This window comes from Lycorma delicatula, chromosome 1 (assembly GCF_047948215.1).
Source record: "Lycorma delicatula isolate Av1 chromosome 1, ASM4794821v1, whole genome shotgun sequence".
Taxonomy (NCBI): Eukaryota; Metazoa; Arthropoda; class Insecta; order Hemiptera; family Fulgoridae; genus Lycorma; species Lycorma delicatula.
In genome coordinates this window covers 147,631,806-147,654,847 of record NC_134455.1, presented here as the reverse complement: position 1 = coordinate 147,654,847, position 23,042 = coordinate 147,631,806, and the positions used below count along the sequence as shown (strand labels likewise).

Here is a 23,042-nt window from a genome sequence, read left to right as displayed (position 1 = left end):
GTGGTACTTATTTTCATTGGTTCCAGAGTTATAGCCAAATAGAATTTCAATTAAAGAAATATTTGGAACTTGCTATTGGAAGACCACATCAGTTCAAATCAGACTTCATCTCCTTTTTTTTTTTTTTATTTAAATACATTGATTTATTAATAATTATTAACCTCTGATTGTACAAAAATGTTTACAATAAATAATAATTCAATAATAACAATAAAAAAAAGAAAAAATATCAGAAGCTATTAATAAAATAAAGTTCTATATACTTTTCATTTAAAAAAAAAAATGTGAATATGTAATTTAATAGCCGTAAAAGGAAGTCATGTTGTGGCCACATCAAATTTTTTATTATTTTTAAGGTATGGTCTATAGGTATGGTAGGATACATGTTAATTATCTTAACTAACCATAGTCTTTTATTTACATTTAAGCTATTTAATTTATTTAACTAATTGTAACCATTTTTTGTATTAAATGTATTAGGTAAATTAATTTTATTCCTAAGATATTTATCTATTATTTTGGATGTAATATAAAGGGGTCAGATTTAAAATTGATTAAAGATCACATTGAAATGTTTAATTTGTTGATTTGTGGTAGTTCAGTTAATACATGGGCAATTGGTTCAGTAGGATATAATCTAGAATGGTATTTTAAATTATTATTATAATTAAAAATTATTCTGAATTTTTTTATTAAACTTTGATACTTTTAGAGATTTGTTAGTTACTTGGGTCATTAATTTCCTCAAATTTATTATTACTTCGTTATTATATTTTTTCAACTGTCATGACAACTGGTATATGTGTTTTATATGATTTTGATATTAAAAGATTGTTTGCATTTAATTTCTCTCTCAGTTGGTAAATTATTTATTTATTGTTAAATGGTGTATTCAAAAATTTTGTATATTTAATTTTTTGGATATTGTAGCTAATAATAAAATTGTCCCTTATCTGTAGAATTCATTCTGTTGAAATTTATGTCAGAATCTACAACAGTGTTCTTAATAATGTTAATTTTATTATTAACAATTAAATTAAATTTAAATGCATTATTGTTGATTAATATTTTATTACCACTGAAATTGATATTTGTTAAGTTTAAAAATTTATTACTTATGTTGTTACCTGAATTTTTTGAAAATTTATTAGAATTATTATTATTTACATATTTTTAATGATTAAAAAATTCTGCATCATAATAACTTGTACCTTTATTTTTATTTTAAATTTGTATTAAATTATAAATTTTGGTCTTATAATTTAAATATTATGTCTTATTTAAATATTCATAATTAATTTTGGTTTTTTAAGAGAATTAAATATAATTTAACAGTACAGAGGAATAATACCAATCTTAAAAAGATTAATTTCAGTAAGAGAGAGAGAGAGTGAGAAGAGAGAGAGTGTGTGAGTGAGTGATGTGAGTGGGAGGAAGGACGATCAGGTATCCAGTCAAACATCTTCACTGTGTCAACTATCCAGCTTGTTAAATAAATATGGATTTTTGGTGTCATTGTTTACCATGGTATTAAAACGTTGATAGTAATTTTGTTTTATAATTATGATCTATGATGTGTAATAAGAATTATGATGTGAGATGATTACAAGATATGAATGAAACAATATTATAATGTTACAATGGGGTTAGAAAAAAACTGGTTGTAGCCTTAGGATTTAGCTCATTAGATTAATGGTAATTAAGTAACTTCATCAGGTTATAACCTGCTGATTGTTAAATTTAATAATGTGAACCTAATGTTATGTATATTGTGTAGTGCATTAATAAATGAAATCTATTGTATTCATTTAATTAAATAATTGTCAATTTATACGGGGTGATTCAAAACTATATGGCAATCTCTCGGGAGCTAATTCTATAGCTAACAATTTATTCTACATTTCTAATTGAAAAAAGATACAACTTAATTAACCATTTAACTAAATTTTCTTTTGTTAAATCCAAAAACATGTTATCTTATATCTCAATTTTTGTCTTTTATGTCAGATATCTTTAAAACTAATAGAGGTGCAGTTCTGGACCCATTTTTTAAAAATATTTTCAGGTCAAAAACCATAAGACACAATTAAATTTGTCCCTTAATTTACCTTCCCAGAATTTCAGGAAGTCTTCATTTCCCTGGGAGAACCAAAATCTGGGAGAAATTTTTCACTAGCCATAACTTGCTAAAGAAACATTTTCAGGCCTATGTTTATATGAACTTTTTTCCTACTTTTAGCTATAGAATCAGCTCCCGAGAGATTGAATATTTTTTAATTATCTGTATTTATGTAGAATGTAGTTCTCCTGGAACTTTCATAACCTATTCTACTTGTGAAAATAATGGAAAATGTTCTTACAAACATATGTCCTAAATTGCTTCATTTTTGAGTTATGACTAGTTTATGATTTTGTTCGCATTTCAGCTCCCTTACCCCTGTGAAATGAAGTTTTACTGAAATTTTTAGTATGGTAATTAAGGGGCAGAATTAATGATTTCTTATGGTTTTTTAACCTGAAAAATCGGATAAAATAGGTCCCAGAACTACCTTCAGTAGTTGAGAAATCGGGTGAAAAATCAATAAATTGTGTTAAAAAACCATGGTTTTTATGTTTGACATACAATAACTTTGTTAAATGGGTAATAAACACATAATTAAACAATATATATATATATTTACACAGTAGGATGATTCCAAATTGCAATCTCCTTGGATATTGAAAAAAGTTAAAAATCTTTTAAAAAAAGTTCTTATAAACGTTGGTCAGAAAATGTTTTGCAAAACAGTTAGCTCTGCTTTCTGCTCCTTTTGTGAAATTAAACCATACTAAAATTTTTGGGGTATAAATCAATGGATAAATTTGGTGCTTCCTTGTGATTTTTGACCTAAGAAATTGACAAAAGTGGTCCCTGACCTCTATCTCACTTAGGTTTTAAGGAAAACATGGTAAAACACAAAAACGTTTTGTTGGAAAATAGACTTTTTTAGGTTTGGAATAAATGAATAAGGTTTGGAATAAGTGAATACAATATATTAAAATTAAACACAAATTTAAGAAGTTCAATTTTAATTAGAAACAAAACACAAACTGGATCGGAAAAGTGATGTGATTTAAAACAGAACAATTTACGTAAAATTGCTAAAAATTGTAAAAATAAATTTAAAAGACATCCTTCTAAAACATCAAAAACTTTTATTTCTTTTAGGTTAGGAATAACAGGTCATCAACAATTAAGTGTAGTGTTTAGTATTTGAATATTCATTTGAATGGTGTTTGTGTTGCTATTATTTGGCCAGTCATTCACAATGGGTGATACCACAAATTTGTTTTCATTTGGAGAGTTGACGGACATGTTGTTAATTTATGGTAAAGTAAATGAAAATGGGTTAACTGCTGTATGTGAATGCTGGGAAATTATCCAGAAATTACCGGATCTTAAAACATTTGAGGTTTTGGAGAGGCGAGATCGAGAAACAGGTATGCTTAAACCACAATGATTTGGTGCTAGTCGTGAACATTTTGTGAGAAATACCAATGTTGAAGAAGCAGTGTTGAATGTGCTACAATTATTTCCCAACTCAAGCACCAGAAGTGGTCACATTGCTTTCATGTTGTACAAGAGTTGCATACACTTGTACAAGAGTTATTACCTCCTGATTTTGATAAATAGATGAAATTTTGTTGATTGTTAATTAGAAAATGTGAACATCATCCTGATTTCCTAAGTAATGTAATTACTGATTAATCTTGTTTTATAAGAAATGGCATTGTAAATTATCAAAACACTCACATTTGGACAGAAGAAACCCGATGAGACTGCTACAAGTCATATCCAACGCACTTTTGTTTAATGTGTGATGTGGTCTTCTTGGTGATAATCTCATAGGCCCTTTTTTCGTACTGCCAAGGCTCAATGGAGAGCATTTTTTTTGCGAACAAACCTGATGGAACTGTTGTAAGATATTCCACTTGCTGATAGAGTGGAGGTGTGGTTTTTCAATGATGGCATACCTGCTCACTACTCTGGTGATGTAATGAATCATTTAAATAACAAGTTTAGTAAGCAATGAATTGGTTAAATGGATCAGTAAAATGACTACCCTGATCTCATGCCAGCAGACTTTTACATTTAGGATTAGATTAAATTGTTAAGTTTATTCTGCTCATACTGGCACACAAGAAGAATTGAGACATCGTATAATAGAAGCTGGAGCTACTATTAGGAATAATAAATAATAATGATGCTATTAGACTTGCTTGGCTAACATGGATTTGCTGAGCTGAGATATGCATTGGAACAGAATGGCGGCCACATTTATCAAGTAACCACCACTTGTGAATTTTTAAAAAAAAATCTTTTTTTTATTTATTTTTTTCTGTTATTGATAAGTTTTCAATTTGTATTCATTTACATTATGTTGTTCAAACATTGATGAAAATTGTTTTGTTTAAAATCGTATCACTTTGTGTGTGTGTGTGCGCGCGCGCGCGCGCGCACCCGCCCGCATGCACTTGTGGTTTTTTTATAAGAAATAAAAAATAAAATTATAAAAAAATAATTTGCACACCTCGTTTTATTTTTCTTTTGTTTTTAGGATTCTGTTAGTTTATTGCCACGTCTAAAGTCACCTTTGGTGACAAATAAAACCCATCACACATCTAATTCAGCAAGCTTTGTACTAGGGATTGGGAACAATAAACCTACAACTGATCATGCACTTTATGAAAGTTCTGCCTGTCGAGCACTTGTTACTGAACAATTTGATAATATTTGCAAAGACGTCCTCTCTCAGCGAATATCTCGTAATCCTCACATTCAACATACACTGCTCACCATTCTACCTAGACTTGCAGCATTCAACAAGGAAATATTTGTCAAACAGTAAGTTTTCAAAAGTAATTGGGTATTTTAGTTCATTAATCAAGTTCAATAGCTCGGCTATTTTTTCAGCTGTCCTTGTTTTTTTTAACATGGAAAGTCCTTTATTAATAAATTTGAGCTTAGAAAAATTTTATCTTGATTTAAGATATGGACTTTAATCTTTTTTTAAAAATATTTTGTTTTTATGCAAACTGGGTGCTGGAAAATTTCACAAACAGTCTCATAAGTCAAATAAAGAAAAGTTCCACATTATATCTGTAACATAGAGATTTTATCAAAATAATTAGCTGATAATTTTAAAACCTTGACAAGTTTTTTTGTGTATGTTTAATTTGTTAGGACTAGTTTAATCTAGTATAAAATTATAGCAAGTGACCTTGATATCTGTCAGCATAGGAATCGGAGGATTCTTTATTTAAAGTCATTTCATTTAGGTCAGCAACGACATTAAATTTCGTTTAAAGTCATTTCTGTTATTATTTATTATTATTATTATTATTACTGACTTAAAGATTAACTGCATTACTGTAAAATTTTATAATTAAATTATTGACTTTTTTAATATTTTGATAAATATTGTTATTTCAATAAAATTGATAGATTTGAGATAATCTATCTCATTTACTTAATTGCTAGTAAATCCCACAATCCCAATTTGCTAGTAACAATTTTTTTTTTAAAGTAGAAATTGGCAAAAATTTATATCAATTAACTTTAGTCTGTTTTTATTCTCTGTTTGTTAGACACTTCAATCCATGCCTTGTTTACTTGCTGGCTACTTTAAGAGGTAGGGAGAAAGACCGAGCTGCAGCATTTACTGCTGTTGGTTTAATTGCTGTTGCCGTAGAACACCATATTAAACCATATTTGCCAAAGATTATGGATGTTGTTAAGCAGTCTTTGCCTTCTAAGGTGAGTAATGAAATTATTAGTTTATATATCGAATAGTTAAAAATTGATTTGTTATGTTTCTGTGCATATGCATTCAGATTTATAAATGTGGATGTGCATATTCGTGAGTGTGTTAACGAATGTGTGATACATACTTTTGCACACCATACATATGTGACAATATTTAAGCTTAGCTTATGTATACTGCAGATCACACGAGGACCAAAACTGCTGCACTATGCATTTGGGACCTTGAGTGCGACATATGGGCAGAAGATATAGCTAGAGGGCTTGGGAAGGTCACTGGTCCAGACCTGCCTTAAAACTTGTGCTATACCATTAGACCTGGATACAGTGACACCAAAGTTGCTTCATGTAGCCTGTCATGACACTAGCTGCGTCAATCGCACAGAAAGGCAGAGTGATGATTGACCTTGTCTTGGCTAGAGGTTGTCACGGGGATGACAGATCCAGTGCCTGCTTCAAGTGCAGAGGTGAAGGCCACAGGGCTGCGAACTGCAAGGAGGCGTCCAGGTCTCTGCCCTGTGGCATTGAGACACTGAACCGGATCTGTTGCATGCCCCAGAAGAGTCAGTAAGGAGTTAGCTAGTGAGATCCAGGGGAGGACCAGTCTGATAGCATCATGAAAATAAAGATGGTTCAGATAAACTTGAAACACGTTGCACTGATCCATGACCTACTAGCCAGATATGCTTTGGAGATGGTGTAGATCCTGCTCATCTCCGAGCTATATGTTACCCGCCTGCGACGAGGGTGGCATCTGTTGGGGGATGGGCGTTCTGCCATCTGGATGTGCAAGCCCTCACCTATCAGGGACATACACCTGGGAGGAAGATTCGTTTGGGTGAGAGTTGGGGGATCTATCTCAACTCCTGTTACACATCTCCTAACATCACAATGAAGAGTTATGAGGAGAAATGGCCTACGTTGCAAGGAATCTTCCCGCACATTGCCCTGCACTAATTGCAGGCGATTTTAACATGGTACATGGCTCTGCAAGAACAGATATCCGTGGAAGATTACTGACTGAGACAGCAACGGTGCTGGACCTTGTCTGCTTGAACGATGGAGGCGCTTTCACATTTAGGAGGGGTGTAACGAGGTTCATTGTGGATGTAACGTTTGTGACCTCGGAGCTGGCAGGTGTGGGAAGCGACCACCAGCCGGTCATAACGACGATTACAAAGGAAGGATATGGTGGAGATGGCTCACCTTCATTCATTGGCTGGAGCACCAGGGACTTGGACCCTGGTGCTTTTGTCAAGGGGCTCAACTTCAGCAGAGTACGTGAAGTGAATACAGCAGAAGAGAAGGCATCCTGCCTGGTGAGCTCACTCAAGGTGGTGTGTGGTGGGGTACCGTGGAGATACTCCAGGAAGGTGCATCCACCTGTATGTGAAGATGTATGATGAGGACATACCTCTCTGCCCTTAAAGATATGTATAGGGCTCAATACTGGGAATGCAAGAAGGACCGCATCAGAAGTGTTCATGATGCTAAGAAAAGATCCTGGAAGCAATTAATCATAGAGGTGGTAATGGATCCATGAGGGAGGCCATATAGCATACTGGTAAGGAGGACCCCAAGGCCTAGAGCCCCTATCACATAATAAATGAGCTTTTTCCTGGCTGAGAAGAACCTGTGACTGTCAACATGAGTGATGGGGAAAATCCATCCCATTTACTTAAAATGAACTCATTGATACAACATTGCATATACTTCTGGCTAAGGTGCCGGCTCCGGACTGGCTATCGAATTTGATGGTCAAGGTGGCAGTCCAGGCTGAGCTGGAGGTTTTCAATACTTTTTTTATGGAAGGTGTCTTTCCTGACAGATTAAGGTACCAGCAGCTGGTACTTGTGCCAAAACCAGGGAGGGATCAGATGCTCCCCTCTTCGTGCTGGTTGCTGGCCATGATAGATGTGCTGGCCAAGGTGCTGGAGTGCATGCTCCAGCGTAGAATATCTCAGGCAGTGGTGGAAGGGAGGAGTGGGCTCCCTGAAAGCCAGTATGGCATTTGCAGGGGAAGGTTCGCCCTTGAACTGTTGCTGCTATATGCAATGTGGCTGGAAGGGCTGTGAGAGATGGCAGCAGTAGTTATAAAATTACATTTAATCAAATCCTTCTGCTTGTTTTAAATTACTTTTATTTGATTGTATGCAATTAAAACCATAGACATAAAAATAAATTACTAAAATATATATATAAAAAAAAAATAAAGAATTTGACATTGGTTTTTTTTAAAGTCCTTTGAAATTTACTCATGATTATTTTCAGAGTAATTGATTTTAGAACATATTTTTACAATCCAGCAAAAGTGTTGAAATTTTAGTTTATCTATATGTTTTGTTTTTCACCACTGAGGTATTTAGTAATAAATACCTCAGTGGTGAAAAACAAGCGTGTAATTACTTGAAATATTTTAATGTATTATGTGGGTTAATACCTTGATTGAGTGCAGAAAAAATGTGTAACTAATTGCCCATTATACAAACTTTGTATTTCTGGAGCATATATATATATATATATATATATATATATATATTGTGTGTGTGCATGCACGCGTACACATGCATGTATGTGGGTGCACACTATGTATTTATAGACATATGAAGTGTGTGAGAAAAGTAATGGGGCTGAATTTTTACTTTCCAAAGTTTTTATTTTTTCCAAACAACAATATTATCACCTTCAGAGTAGTTCCCTTGGACAGTTATACACCAGCGGAGTTGTTGTTCCCACTCCTGGTAGCAGCGCTGGAAGACTTCAACTGGTAGGGCTTTTAATTGGTCGGTCACAGTTTTTTGAAGTCTACAGAGTTCCAAAATTATGTCCTTTTAAGACATGTTTCAATTTGGGAAAATCAGGTGAATAAGGCTCAAATCAGCTGAATTAGGGGGGTTGAGGAATCGTAGGAATGCGTTTTGAGGTCAAACATTCCCTGATGGAAATGGCTGTGTGACACGGGGCATTGTCATGATGAAGCATCCACTTGTCTGCAATGTTTGGTCTCACGTGAATCACACTTTTCTTGAGCCTTTCAAGGACACTTTTGTAAAACACTTGGTTGACAGTTTGTCCTGAAGGACTACTGTCAAAAAAGCAAATCAGCATGGTTTTGATTTGCTCATTTGACATTTTTTTGGTCGAGATGACTGAGTGTGCCACTCTTTGCTTTGCCGCTTTGTTTCAGAATCGTACTCAAATATCAAGGATTCATCACCTGTGATCACACGATTGAAGAATTCTTGGTCTTTGTCAATTCTCTCAAGAAGATCAACACGCACACGTTTCTTTGATTGTACTTCTGTTCTGTTGTGAGGTTTTTCGGCACCAATTTCGCACAATCCTTTTGCATGTCCAAATTGTCTGTGAAAATTTGATGTATGGTGAAAGTGTTTAAATTTAACTGTTCGCTCATCATCCTTATTGTTAAATGACGGTCTGATCTCACAAGAACCCTCACACGCTCAACATTTTTGTCAGATTTTGAAGTTGAATGTCTGCCTGAGCGAGGTTTATCTTCACTGTGTTCTCAGCCTTCCAAAAATGATTTGTGCCAGCGGAAAACTTGTGCTCTTGATAAGCAATGTTCCCCATAGGCCTGTTTCAACTTTTCAAAGGTCACACTCATGGATTCCCCAAGTTTAACACAAACCTTGATTGCACAACGTTGCTCTAAATTCCGATGCTCCATTTTTATAACACACAACAAAAGCACAACTGCACTGATGGTGCTGTTAAAAATAATGTGTTCTGAACGGAGTTCAACTCTGTACTCTGAAACTCGTACTGAGCATGTGGAAGGGATGAACAAACCGGTCTAGCACAGACCATTAGACACAGTGTTGCTAGATCACTTGCAGTATTACCAATCTCATTACTTTTCTCACACACCTTGTATGTTTATAATTGTTTCAATAATTGTATTGTTTTTAACTTGTAAATTGAAGAATGTACTTTTTAAAGCTTATTTTTTTATGGTTTTACAGGAAACTCCTAGCAAAAAACGAGTTGCTGGCCTTGAGCCATCTGTATTCACATGTATAACATTATTGGGGCATGCTGTTAAATTGACAATTAAGTCTGATGTTAAGGATTTGTTGGAACCAATGTTAGCTACTGGTCTAAGCCCTGCTCTTACAACTGCACTTAGAGAGCTTGCTACCAGTATTCCGCAGTTAAAGAGGGATATATCTGAGGGTACATCTCTTATATTACCTGTCTTTCAGATTTTGTTGGTTTTTTTTTAATGTACATTAAGCAGATTGAATTACATTTGTTGTGCTAATTAAATCAAATACTAGGTTGTTGTAATGTTTGATATTTTGAATAATGTTTAACTTGATAAAAAGGATTACTGTTGTTTAGTGTGTAAGAATATAATTTAAAAGCAACTAGTTAATATATTTTCAAAATTTTCTTGTGAATTTTTGAAAGATAGAAATTGTAGAAAGATGAATTTGTTATAGGTGAATTATGGAAAGATAGATATTTTAGGAAGGATGTACAGCTCCTTAACATCAAAGATCAATAAAACTAAGCTACATCAGTGTATTCATTGGATATTTGGTTGTTTTTCAAAAACAGGAAAAGGAATATTATATGTTTATAAAAGTGATTTGTTTATCATCTTACTTAGGAGTTATTATTTGTGCGCTGTGGGTAAGATGTTAAACTGTATCACTTGCAACTTGATGTTAACTTGCTTGCCTATGTTAACATGTGGAGGTATATCTGAAAATTGAGGGGTGTGAAGTAAAAATTGCCTGTACCCAAATAAATGCCAATAGCCAAAGCCATTTTAAACAATCTGGCTCTTTTATAGATTACCAAAGATAAACAATGTTAAGCATAGTTTTACTGCTTATTTTTGGCATTACTATTAGCTGATGATTATAACAGCTAACAAATTAAAACTTGAAATAAATATTAAAAAACAAATGTTTGTTTTTTCTAGTCTGAGTTTTTGGCAACATTTGATTCTAAATTGTGATATGTGAATTCAAGAAAGTTATTGAACATTTGAAAAAAGTATGAATAAAATTTATAATAATATTCAGATGAGCAGTGCTCTGTATTTTTAAAATTATAAAAAAAGAAATTAGAAGTAGATATTTGTTAAATATCAGGAGTGAGTGAATTGTGCTAAATAGTTGTCAAAATAAATCTATCAATTGAAAATTGATTCAAAAACCATTTTAAAATAAATTAAATTTAGAACTGTGTACATTTTAACTGTTAAAAAAGTAATCAGATACCATAGAATTAGCATATATATATATATGGGAAAAATTAAATTAAAAAAAAACCCCAAAAATAGAAAAGTATTACTAACAATAATGAATAAATAAAAAAACAAATACTCATGTAGTTGGACTACACGTGGCTGACTGATGCCTTAAATCGTTTGGCTGCACCATCTTTATCATGTAGTTGAGTACAAGCTTCATCATGACTACAAAAAGAGTATTTCCACCTGTGTTTATAAAATAAAACTAAAACCATTTGATTCTAAGAGGTTATAAAGCAGTCCAAATTGAAAGCTAAATTTACATAAGAAATTATGTTACTTTCTTAAGTACGAGGTGCTACCCAAAAGTTCGGGTAATTTGAATTTCGTGCACAAACCATTGCTGGTACGACCTGCTGCCGCTAGATGTGGCTAACAGCACTCTTTGTGAATCAGTGTTCCAACAGCTGTGACGGTAAGAGCCTGCATTGTTGACTTTTGTGTGGTTGTGTAACGTTGTGTTTTACTGCTTCGGCGAAGTTCTAAATGGCAGATTTTAAAGAGCAAAGAACCTGCATCAAATTTTGCTTCATGCTTAAAAAACTGGTGCAGAAACCCATCACATGATTGTGGAAGCATTTGGTGACAATGCTATGAGTAAAAGTAAAACTTTTTTGTGGTACAAATGATTCAAAGATGGACAAACAACAGTTGATGATGATGAGTGTTCAGGAAGACCATCAACAAGCGCAACACCGGAAAACATCGTGAAAGTGCAAAACTTGTGCAAGTGAAAACTTGTTGCAGATCATAGACAAACAATCCATGATGTTCAAATGTCATATGGGTCTGTGCAACGCATCTTGTCGGACAATTTGAACATGAGACGCATTGCTGCAGAATTCGTACCGAGACTGTTGAACAGCGACCAAAAAGCTGTCTTTAGTGAATTGAAAAATTCAGCAAGAGATGACCCTAGCTTCATCTCCAACATCATAACCGGTGATGAGACATGGGTGTACGGGTATGACCCTGAAACTAAGCAGCAGTCGTCGCAGTGGAAGTCGCTAAGTTCACCGTGGCCAAAAAAAGCACGCCAAGTTCGCAGCAACGTGAAGTCCATGATGATTGTTTTTTTCAACATCAAAGGCATTATCCATAAGGAATTTGTTCCTCTTGGTCAAACTGTCAATGGGATGTTCTATTGTGAAGTTTTGAAGTGGTTACATGAAAGCATTAGGCAAAAATGTTCAGATCTGTGGGTTAACAACAGCTGGGTTCTGCAGCATGACAACGCGCCCGCGCACACATTGCTAGCTGTTCAGAATTTCTTGGCTTCCAAAAAGATGGTAGTGATTCCCCACCCACCCTATTTGCTTGACCTTGCCCCGTGCGACTTTTTTCTCTTTCCAAAAATAAAATTTCTATTGAAAGGCCGTCGTTTTAACACAATTGAGGAGATTCAGGAAGAAACGCAGAACGTGCTTTGAACACTTACACCTGCAGACTTCCAGGGATGCATGGAATCACTGTATCAATGCCCAAGGGGATTACTTTGAAGGAGATAGTGGAAAATATGTTGTGGTAAGCTATTTTATTTTTATGCTAAAATTTCTCAAACTTTTGGGTAGCACCTCGTATAACTGAAAGTTAGATATCCTTAAATACTGTCTTGTCAAAAACCATTAAATCTTCCTTTTAGACTGGCTTTTTAGACTGTAATTAAATTTTAGTCTACTGCAATTGGAAGTGCACGTAGAAGATGAGCCTGCATTGCTCTCCATTTATGTATATATTTATATAAGAACACAAATAAGATAATAGGAATTACCAATAAGTACTCAAAACTATTGACTTGTATGTGAGAGGAATGTTTGAATAGACCATACTAATTAGTATGTATATGATATTGGGGATATTGGGATATATTATTATCAGTTTATGACATTGGAAAAGTATTTGCAGATGTAAAAAAAAAACGTAATTGTTATCATATCTAAAAGAGCAGTAGCATATTGTTTGAGAACTACAATATCCATCTCACACTTCATTAATTAAAAATACTTATTTGGATAATTTACAAGAAAATAGACAAGTAGATGTGTGGTAGAAGATGCACTAGGTAATGAAAGATTTGGTTTAAATCGAAAGTTAATGGGTTCAAGGATGGTCATTCTAGCCCATAGACTATTCTTCATCTGGAGAAAACATTGTTAAAATAAAATGGAACAAAATGTTTAACTATTTTATGGAAAATTAAACTAATGTTTATGGAAAAAAGCATAGTACAATTTGAGCAAGAATCTGGTAGCAATGAATAAAATAAAAGATGAAGAAAATCAAGCTCTAATTCAGAAATGGCTGATGTAGGTTGTTGATTTTCCCTGAAGTTTTTCAACCAGAATAAACAATTCAGAAATTGAAAGACAAATTGGCCATGGTGAAAAGAAAATGTTAAGAATCACTGATGACATTGTTTCTTTAATGGAACCAAGAATGAGTGAGAAAAAATTATGAGTGGCATGGATTCATTACTAGAATGAAAATGTGTTTGAAAGTAAGTAAGATTAAGATAAATGGTAGTGAAATGTAATAAGATAAGGGATCCTTTTTTTATTGGAAACTGGAAACTATTTTATTAGGATTAGTGAGTCAAGGAAGTATTATTTTTTTGACATTATTATTATGAGGCTGTTGCACTTTCTTTACCATTTGACCAAAATATTCACAGCTCGTACTTTTTTTTGTTAGATAGGCTAAGTTGATGCAAAGTCTTACCTTTACTTCAACCAGTGGGATAACCTTTCTGGCTTAAATTTAATTATTTTTAGGAAATAAAAGCTATTCCATATAGTTTCTTGTTTACAGAATATTCAATGAAAGAGTAACAAAAAAATGAGTGAATTCAAATTACATGTTTTAAATAAAAATAAATGTATAATTATGCTATGTTTTATAGAGTACAAAATAATATTTGAACCAGTAAAAAACAGTGTTTTTATGCAATCTCAATATTTGTATCCAAATCTGGTGAGTATGGAAGATGTGGAATAGTTCAAATTTCGTCTTAACAAAAGCCTCAGCGGTTACATTGATGTGTGTAGTCAAGCATTATTGTGTTGTAGAATTACCAGCTCTGTGGAATGTTGGACATGACACACACATCTCCTAAGGTGTTTTAACAGTTCTATTTTAAATTGATTTGTCCACCTCCTTTTGTTGCTTCTGGCATGTGGTCACAGAAACTGGTTGATCACTTCGAGGTTTTTCCTCAGTTTTCGTTTTATGAGATTCTGATACAAACTTTTGTTGCCCACTTACAGTACTTTGGTCAATAGTTTCATCATTATAAATGTTTTTTTTTTTGATAACAATGAATGTCACTGGCGTTCATTTATTATGCTGTTAAAAATTCAATCACGGGACATTGTTTTAGACACGTTGATTTAGTTGACATGCTCAACTCCATAACAATGGTTACTGTCAGAAAATAGGGCAGGAGTGTACAAGTTTTAGGATTTTAGTAGTAGGGGAGTGTAAGCTACTAGATGGCAACATCTGTTGCTTTGTGCAACAATTTTCATAATGTACAAAAAGTTTGAGTTTGTAATATGATGATAAGCCATTTTACAAAAAATGATCAATTTTTACTGTGTAGAAAAAAATTGATCATTCTTCTGTAATATTTTATTCTGTCAGTCTACTATGTTATTAACATTAACATTAGCAAATGAATTTTTTATCATGATTGATTTAAAATAAAAAAATGCATGTATTAAATATATAAAAGTATAATTTATTGAAAATTGTATTTTACCTTGCCATACAGGTCTGTTGCGAATGCTGTCACAGGTGCTTATGCAAAAACAACTTAGACATCCTGGGATGCCTTTACATTTGCCTGTACTTCCTAATCTTGCTGGCCAGTCTCCATTACCTGGTGACTGCCAAGATGTTACTTCAATTGTGTTGGCACTGCGAACTCTTGGGAGCTTTAATTTTGATGGTTTGTTTTAAATTTTGATTACATTAGTGATTTATACAGAAATTAAAAGTTACCTTTTTCTACTATTAGTTGTTTTCATTGTGTGCGTGCATGTGTACGTATTCGTGTTTGTATTTTAAAAAAATATTTCCGTACACAGTTTATTACATCCTTCATAAATTTAGAGGGTGAGAAAAATTGTTAAAGAAAGGTTACTTTAATCATTTGTATTTATAATTAAGGTAATAGATTTTTAATTTGAAGCTAATGAAATGAAGTAATGCTTATTTATCTAATTTGTAATTGATTATATGTGTAACAGATACAATTGAAAAGAAAATGTCAGAATTAGGGTTTAGAAAATAATAATTTTGTATTGTAATAATTTGTCACTATATTGGTGAAGCTGTGTAAAATGTTTATGTGCATTGTCTGATATAGATTAATTTCACACAGTTACTGATAGAGTAAAAGGTTTAATTACAATCATAAAATGCAAAATATTTATCAGCTAACAAGAGTAAAGTAAAAATATTTTATATTTTAGATTATTTTACAATAAAATTGTGTTATAATGTTATTAAAAAAAAGTGAATGTTATAACTGTGAAATGTAAAACCAGATGTTTTTGGCTTCATAAACAACAAAATCTAGTCATAGTATTATTCTACGCTTTCCCTCGCTCTTAAATGGTAGGATAAGAAATAAAATGGTCCAAATAAGAGGAATTTGAACCATGTGTTGTCCAAATAGTTTGTATTTGGATTATATTATTTGCACTACTTAGTAGTTCAATTTGCTCGGTCAAAAATAATTTCCATTTACTTAAAATGAATAATAAGCAAACTTTGAGTTCTTTTAATTTACCATTAAAAGAAAATTTGTACCGTATAATAAATAACACTAAAATTATTATTGGAAGTTGCTAAGAGTTGTTAAAGGGTTTATCAAGATAAGATCAAAAAAATCTTTGTATTCAAAATCAAATCTATGAAATTTAAAATTTGAAATATCAGATCTTATTGAATCTTTATATTTATTATCTAACTTATGAGATGTAATGTTGAACGTACATTTATATTGTAAAATATTGCCAAAAATTGTAGGGTTAGTTTTTATGTTGCAAATTAAAAATAAACAACACTATATTGATGTCTGTTGTAGGCCACTCATTGCTTCAGTTTGTAAAACGTTGTGCTGATCATTTTTTAACCAGTGAACAACAGGAAGTACGTTTGGAGGCTGTTAGAACTTGTAGCCGTTTATTGCGTCTGGCTGTTGAAAGCCGGACTTCTCAGACTGTAACATCTACTGTTGCTGATGTGCTTGGAAAACTTCTTGTTGTTGGGATTACAGATACTGGTATTAAAATGGTTTATTTTATGTGTAGATAATATAAAATAAATAATGTGGTAATTAATTGTTTTATTGCTGTCATTGGTTATTTCATAATCCAACATCACCACCAGCAATGTGGAATTTGGCTAAATCTGGTACTATTCTGTTGACTACTTTATTGGAAGTTTCTTATTTCATTCCATTCAGTTTTTAGTTAGGAATATCAGTTACTCAGAACTTATATGTTTTAGTTGTAATATACGTTTTTCAAAGTTTGTAGATAATGTTATGTAATATTAAATTGATTTTTTCTAATTTTCAGTTTGTTACAAGTGATTGGTTTATTGCTAAACAAAAAAAAAGTTCCCTAGTGTGCTTATTAAACTGCTTTAGCTGTCCAAGGTTCTGTAAAAGGCAAATAAAGTGCAGTTTCAAAAGATAGAATATATACATAAGCACTTCAATTTACATTCAGAATATTGTCAACCACTGTAAAAAATCACAGATATAGTACATTAGTATAAATATTACTGGAAGTTATTATTCCAGGACAAGTTTCGATGTGTTTTGTTAATTATTTTTGAACAAACCCCTTTGTTCTAAAAAAATATTCTATAAAAAATATAAATATTTAAAAAAATTAAATATATCATTAAAGGTAACCAATTAATTTTGATGTACATGAGGGGTTCATTCTGTAAGATTTGTGATACACTGAAAAGGCTAGGTTTTAAAAACAAAAAAATTGATTATTAATTGTGTCATACAGTAGTTAAAAAAGAAAATTATTATTAATCTTTGACTATTATTATGATTATGTAAAATAATTATTAAATTAATTCAAAAAATAAATTAAGATTACTAACAATTTCTAATAGATTTAGAAAATAACATAAATTAAAAAAAACTATCTTATAGTTTCCTGATTCAATCTTTTTATATAAAAAACAGTTACATTACAAAAAATACTTTCTTTGAAATTTATCTAAAAAAGTAACTCATTCAATTTATCTAAAAATATCTCAACATATATATATATATATATATATATATATATATATATATGTTTAGTCACAGAAGCATTTGTTATTTCTTCTTATCTAATTGGCTTGTTATAAATTGCTAAAAAATGTATTTTTTATAAAACTTTTTACATTTTGTCTGATTTTTGCCTCAATCAAATCATATACATTATCTGGTATTTGAGTGGGGTAAGAAGCGTAACCTAACGCTATATAAATTCTTACTAAGTAGAAGTATTGCCAGTACAGTGAGTTTGAAAGTGGAGTTATCCAAAGTGTGTGTGATCTAATTATGATAGCTAAGAAAGGTGGATAATTGTACTCATTATAAAGATTTTGGTGACCTTAGAAGAAAATTGATTTATTTTAATATAAGCATCTATAAATTGAAATAGAAAAAAATAATTATTTGATCTGCCTTTTACTGAAGAACATGGCTTGATCTTTGTATTTCTTGGTTCAAATTTAAAATAATTCTTGTTTAAATTAAAAATATTATTGAAAAAGAATCAAAATAAAGTAAAAATTATCATTTGAAATAGAAGTAAAAATAGTAAAAATTATTAGAACTGATTTAAGATAATAAAAGCAAGATGATTAAGGTGTTGAATAAGTGGGATATGTTCTTCTACAAGGAACTCATAAACATAATGCATTGAGTAGCTCAATAAATGTATGTTTTTCAGTACAGTTGGGTAAAATACAAAGATATACAAATATAAAGTTAATTTCTATTATGTCATATTTTGATGAAAGTTAAAAAAAACTTATTTACTTGCTTTTGAAATATTTTATTATAAGTCTGTTTGTCCTGGGATGCACATCTCTCTTACATTCTAAAAATTAATGACTTTCTGGTGGGAGAAGTAATATTTTATTTGAAAATGAAATGTATGGTGATTGTGTATGTTTTAAAATAACATTACTATACTGTCATAATATTACACATTTATTAGCGAGTCGCAGCTGAGATAGCAGCACTATACGAATGCTAGCTTGGTACTGTTTGGTTAATTATATATGTATATACGTACAGAAAACAAATTAAAAGTATTAAGAAAATAATAGGGATAAATGATAAGAAATTATGTTGCAAAAAAAAAGATGTAATTGTACATGGATATTTCATTAATCCTATTGAAGTTCATATGAAGACATGTACAAACATTTCTCGAATTTTTTCTCTCGATTATTTAAATTTAAATCTGTAAAGAAATCGGGAATTTTGAAGGTAGCCACTTATAAGTGGCTGAATATTTTGAATGGTTTCTTGTGTTTCTATATTATCCAGATTATCATTTGTTTATTGCTTTTGTATTTAAATAAATTTTTAAACCCAAGTAATCAATTGTGTATTGCTTATGGATGACCTGTTACTGGAACTAAATGATGTAAAAATAATTTAATATATTTACCATTTCATCACCACATTCTTACATATATCAAATGCATTCTTGTTTACCATTTTGAGTTTTTCAATTTTCTACATTAGTGTACTGGAATTGTGTGTGCCTCTTTAAGGAATGTGTTGTGCAAGAGTGAGCAGTAGATGGTGGTACTAAAACGCCATTCACTTAGTAATGATGCTCATAAAATGCAAAACAAAAATGCAAACTATCTGCTACTATCAACTCCAAAATTTGGTCTTCTAACAAAATTATTTTATTGAACTAAAGTTATTTTATATTTTATTGAGCTGCTTACTGAAAACTACTACAAGTTTTTTCTAATAATATTATTTTTTGAACAATTAAAGATTGTTTTAAATTTAAATAGCCTACTTTACATTTACTAAAAAGGAATAAGTATTTTTACTAGTATATAAATCATTTTTGTACTTACTCTTGAATTATTGAAGAATCAAAAGTCTGTTGAGGAATCATTGCCTTGCCGGAGGGTATTATAAAGTTATCATTGACATCCTAAACAATTCTGTCTTTAGTGCAGTTTTCTTCCTCCAGTTTTGTTACTTTTGAACAGTAACTTTTCCAGTTGCTTTAGTTACTATCTCGGAAAGCGTTTTAATTTTTCCCAATTTAGTTCAATTGGATTAAGTTCACATAAATATGGAGGTAGTCTTACGATCTCATAACTCAAACCAAACAGACATGCATCGATCTTGTAAACTTTTTTCCTTTGGTTTAGGTAACTGTAGTAACTGAATGAGCTGTTCCTTTCTATTGTACCCCTTTTCCCAGCAATCAGTTTATACTTTCTAATTTAACTGAGTTTTTTGTTGATACGTTTTCTGCCAAGATGGAATGGTACAATTACATCATAGATGTTATCCATTACAACGATCAATTGATGATGAATATTTGGTAACAATTTTTCCTTCAACCATTCAAAGCTATAATTCATATCCAGTGATTGTCTCTACTAGTTGTTCCAAATTTATATACCAATTTGGTAGCAGCAACAAATCCTTCCTGACTTCCTGCATGTAATATATTAAATTAAAACCATGTTCCAGTGTCTGCAACTTCAAAAACATTTTCAGACTGTCAACATTTCTTAAATGTTAAATTTGTATTGTTCCACATCTCGTTCAAGTAAAATATCTTTTTGCTGACCTTTCTCAAGGTTTTCATCTCTTCACCAAATATGTATAATACAAGAAAACATTGCACTAATATCTTTGTTTTGCTTTGGCACTTTATCCATTTAAATCCCTTTCTTTTTATCATTCTCAACAGCGATTTTTGGCCCCTAAGGAAAGTATATTATTTGTTTCACTACCAGCAGTAACTATTGAATTGTCAGAACAATTTGTTTGTTGTTATAAAATTCTTGGATAATCCATTATATTACGTTTTTATCAAACTCACCAATCCTTATTTTATTTTTATTCAAACTTTTTGTTTTACATTTTTTCCTCTGCATAGATAATTTTTGTTGTGAAGTCCACAGATTTTCTTCTAGCTCTTCTTATTCACCACTTCTTGTCGAATTTTCACAATAAACTTCTCTGATTTTAGGCATAAGTATTTGATTTTCAATAACTTGTCTAATTAATTCTCGTATTTCACTGTGAATTTCTTTGTTTGTTTTACCTTTGTTTCCCTCTGTTTGAACCATATTTGATTTGATCTAACAGTAAACACTTACTAAAACTTGTTTAACTACTTTTAACAAAACATAATGTACCAAACACAAATAAGACTTTTATTATTCCATGATAAACGTGAACAAAAAGGAAGAAACTAAAAACAAAAAACAGTAGAAACATTAATAATTTGTGACACAGAAATAAAAACAGTTTTTCTGATAGAAAGGAAAACTTAAAGAAGCAGTTTTTGAATGATCACTGCAGTTACCACATTACACAAATGATTAGCGCAGAATTTTTCAACTAGTGTAGTACTAGTAAGCATTGCTATGACAATGAGATAAATACTAGCTACTGGCATGACACAACTACATTGTTCTGTCTCATACCACCCCATCCTGGGTTATACTTACCAGGCCCCATCACTATTAACTGTTTGAAAACATTATTTAACTTAAATTGATGGGACTAGTTATTATTTTTTTTGTGTTACACAAAAAGGTTTATATTTCTTTATTTCATGAGGAGGGGTAATTCAGCAAAATAAAATAAGGAAGAGAATATGTTGAAATAAAATAATCATTAATGAATTATAGTCTACAGTTATGTAATGCAATGAACAATGTGAATTTAATAGCCGTAATTATATAAACATTTTTACTTATTATTTATAATGATTAATTATTGTTATTTATTATGATTAATTTATCTTAAAATTTATTATACATGAGGGTCATTTCTATAATTAGACAAGTGGCAACACCAGAAAACTAATTTAATAAAATAAACTGAAACTGTCAGACATTCAGGTTTGTTTCCGTGACATAGAAAATATTAACTGTTTGAAGAAAATTTCCTTTATTGTTACCTCATTTGTTTATTTCAAAATTTTGGTTCTGCTCAACATGTGTACTGTAGAAGAACAACGGGATGTGATAAAATGTTTATTTGCTAATGTGAAACTGGCCAAAATTCACTGTTGGGTTTTGAAACAGTATCGTAAAAAGTTTATTAATTATGAACATTTTTATAATTGAACTGAACAGTTTAAAGCTGGCGGAATAAGTGTCACTGATTTTCATTGTAGCAGAAGACCAGACATGTTTTGACCGATGGTTTGCAAATGGCATTATCTGCAAGGACAAATGCATACAAATGTGGGTAGTTACCTAAATTTGTTGTCTTGAATATTGTTCATTCCATTATCCATGATAAGCTGAATTACTGCTAAACATGTTCAAGGTGGATTTTGATGTAGTTTACACAAAATTACAAAGACACCTGAATTCAAATTTGTGTGGAACTTTTTTAATGGAAGGTAAGTACTTTTTTTAGATTGCATAGTAACTTGTGATGAAACTTGGATTAATCATTTTCAGTCTTTGAATTCAAATGCCAAAATGTGGAATAAAACATCAGAGTTTATCTATCAGGAAAAATTCAAAACCTATGTATCAATGAGTAAAGTGATGCTAGTGGTGTAATTATCTTATTGCAATTATTTAGAAGTATAATGTACAGTCAATAGCGAGTACTACTTTTACTTGCTAGAAAATAAAGTGAAACCTGCAAAAAGGGGGACATGTCCTGGTTCTGTCTCAAAAGGTGTAAGTTTTCTGCATAATAATGCCTGCCCCCATAGCGTTCACTATATACAGGGCATTTCATAATGTTCTTTGGAGTTTTGAAAATTCATTAACAAAAAATTATTTCACTCATAAGAATAAAACAAGTACTGTATGAAAAAGTACTTCAAATAGTTTTTTCCACATATACTAGGCAGATAGTAAACCATTTGCTCGCTAGGTATTGACAGTAAAGAAAATGGCTACCACGGGAAGCGAGAAGTCGTTTTGTGTATTAGAATTTCACTTGTCAAAGTCAGTAATCTCTGTGCGTGCATTTTGGTTGAAATTTCATAAGGAGCCACCAAGTGACAATTCAATTCGTGCATAGTATACACAATTCAGTGAAACTGGTTGCTTGTGCAAGCAAAAATCAACTGGTCGTTCATCAACCTCAGAAGTCAATGTCGAACGTGTGCATGCAAGTTTCATTTGCAGCCCTTCAAAATCGACTGCAGTTGCAGGCAGAGAATTAGGAATTCTGAAAACGACAGTGTGGAGAGTTCTCCGTAAACGTTTATTATGCAAATTATACCATCTTCAATTAATCCAGCGTCTTTCTGATGGAAGTAAAACACGTAGGCTCGATTTTTGTTTACAGTTACAGGAAAAGATGTTAGATGAAGATTTTCTAAACAAGATAATTTTCAGCGATGAAGCTACTTTCCATATTAGCGGCAAAGTAAACCGTCATAACGTGTGAGTTTAGGGAACTGAAAACCCACACGCTTATGTGGAACATATTCGGGATTCTCCAAAAGTAAATGTTTTTTGTGCGATCTCTCATGAGGCAGTGTATGGGCCATTCTTTTTTATGGAAACGACAGTAACTGGAATGATATACCTGAATGTGTTACAATTATGGCTTATGCCTCAGCTACTCAACGACTTCATTTTCCAGCAAGATGGTTGTCCTGTCCATTTTCATAACGAGGTTCGACAGTACCTTAACACAACATTACCTCGGCGCTGGATAGGACGTGTGTCTGAAGA

General features: G+C 31.8%; 1 protein-coding gene across 4 annotated transcripts in view; it reads left to right on the top strand.

The window, feature by feature from the left end:
• Positions 1-23,042, top strand: part of mTor (serine/threonine-protein kinase Tor) — a 216,081-nt gene that overhangs the window by 36,487 nt on the left and 156,552 nt on the right. For all 4 annotated transcript variants that reach the window (XM_075364225.1, XM_075364232.1, XM_075364239.1 and 1 more), the window contains exons 7-11: positions 4,599-4,885; positions 5,629-5,797; positions 9,790-10,000; positions 14,860-15,036; positions 16,180-16,377. In XM_075364225.1, coding sequence (XP_075220340.1) covers positions 4,599-4,885; positions 5,629-5,797; positions 9,790-10,000; positions 14,860-15,036; positions 16,180-16,377 — 1,042 coding nt within the window. The remainder of the gene's footprint in view (positions 1-4,598; positions 4,886-5,628; positions 5,798-9,789; positions 10,001-14,859; positions 15,037-16,179; positions 16,378-23,042) is intronic.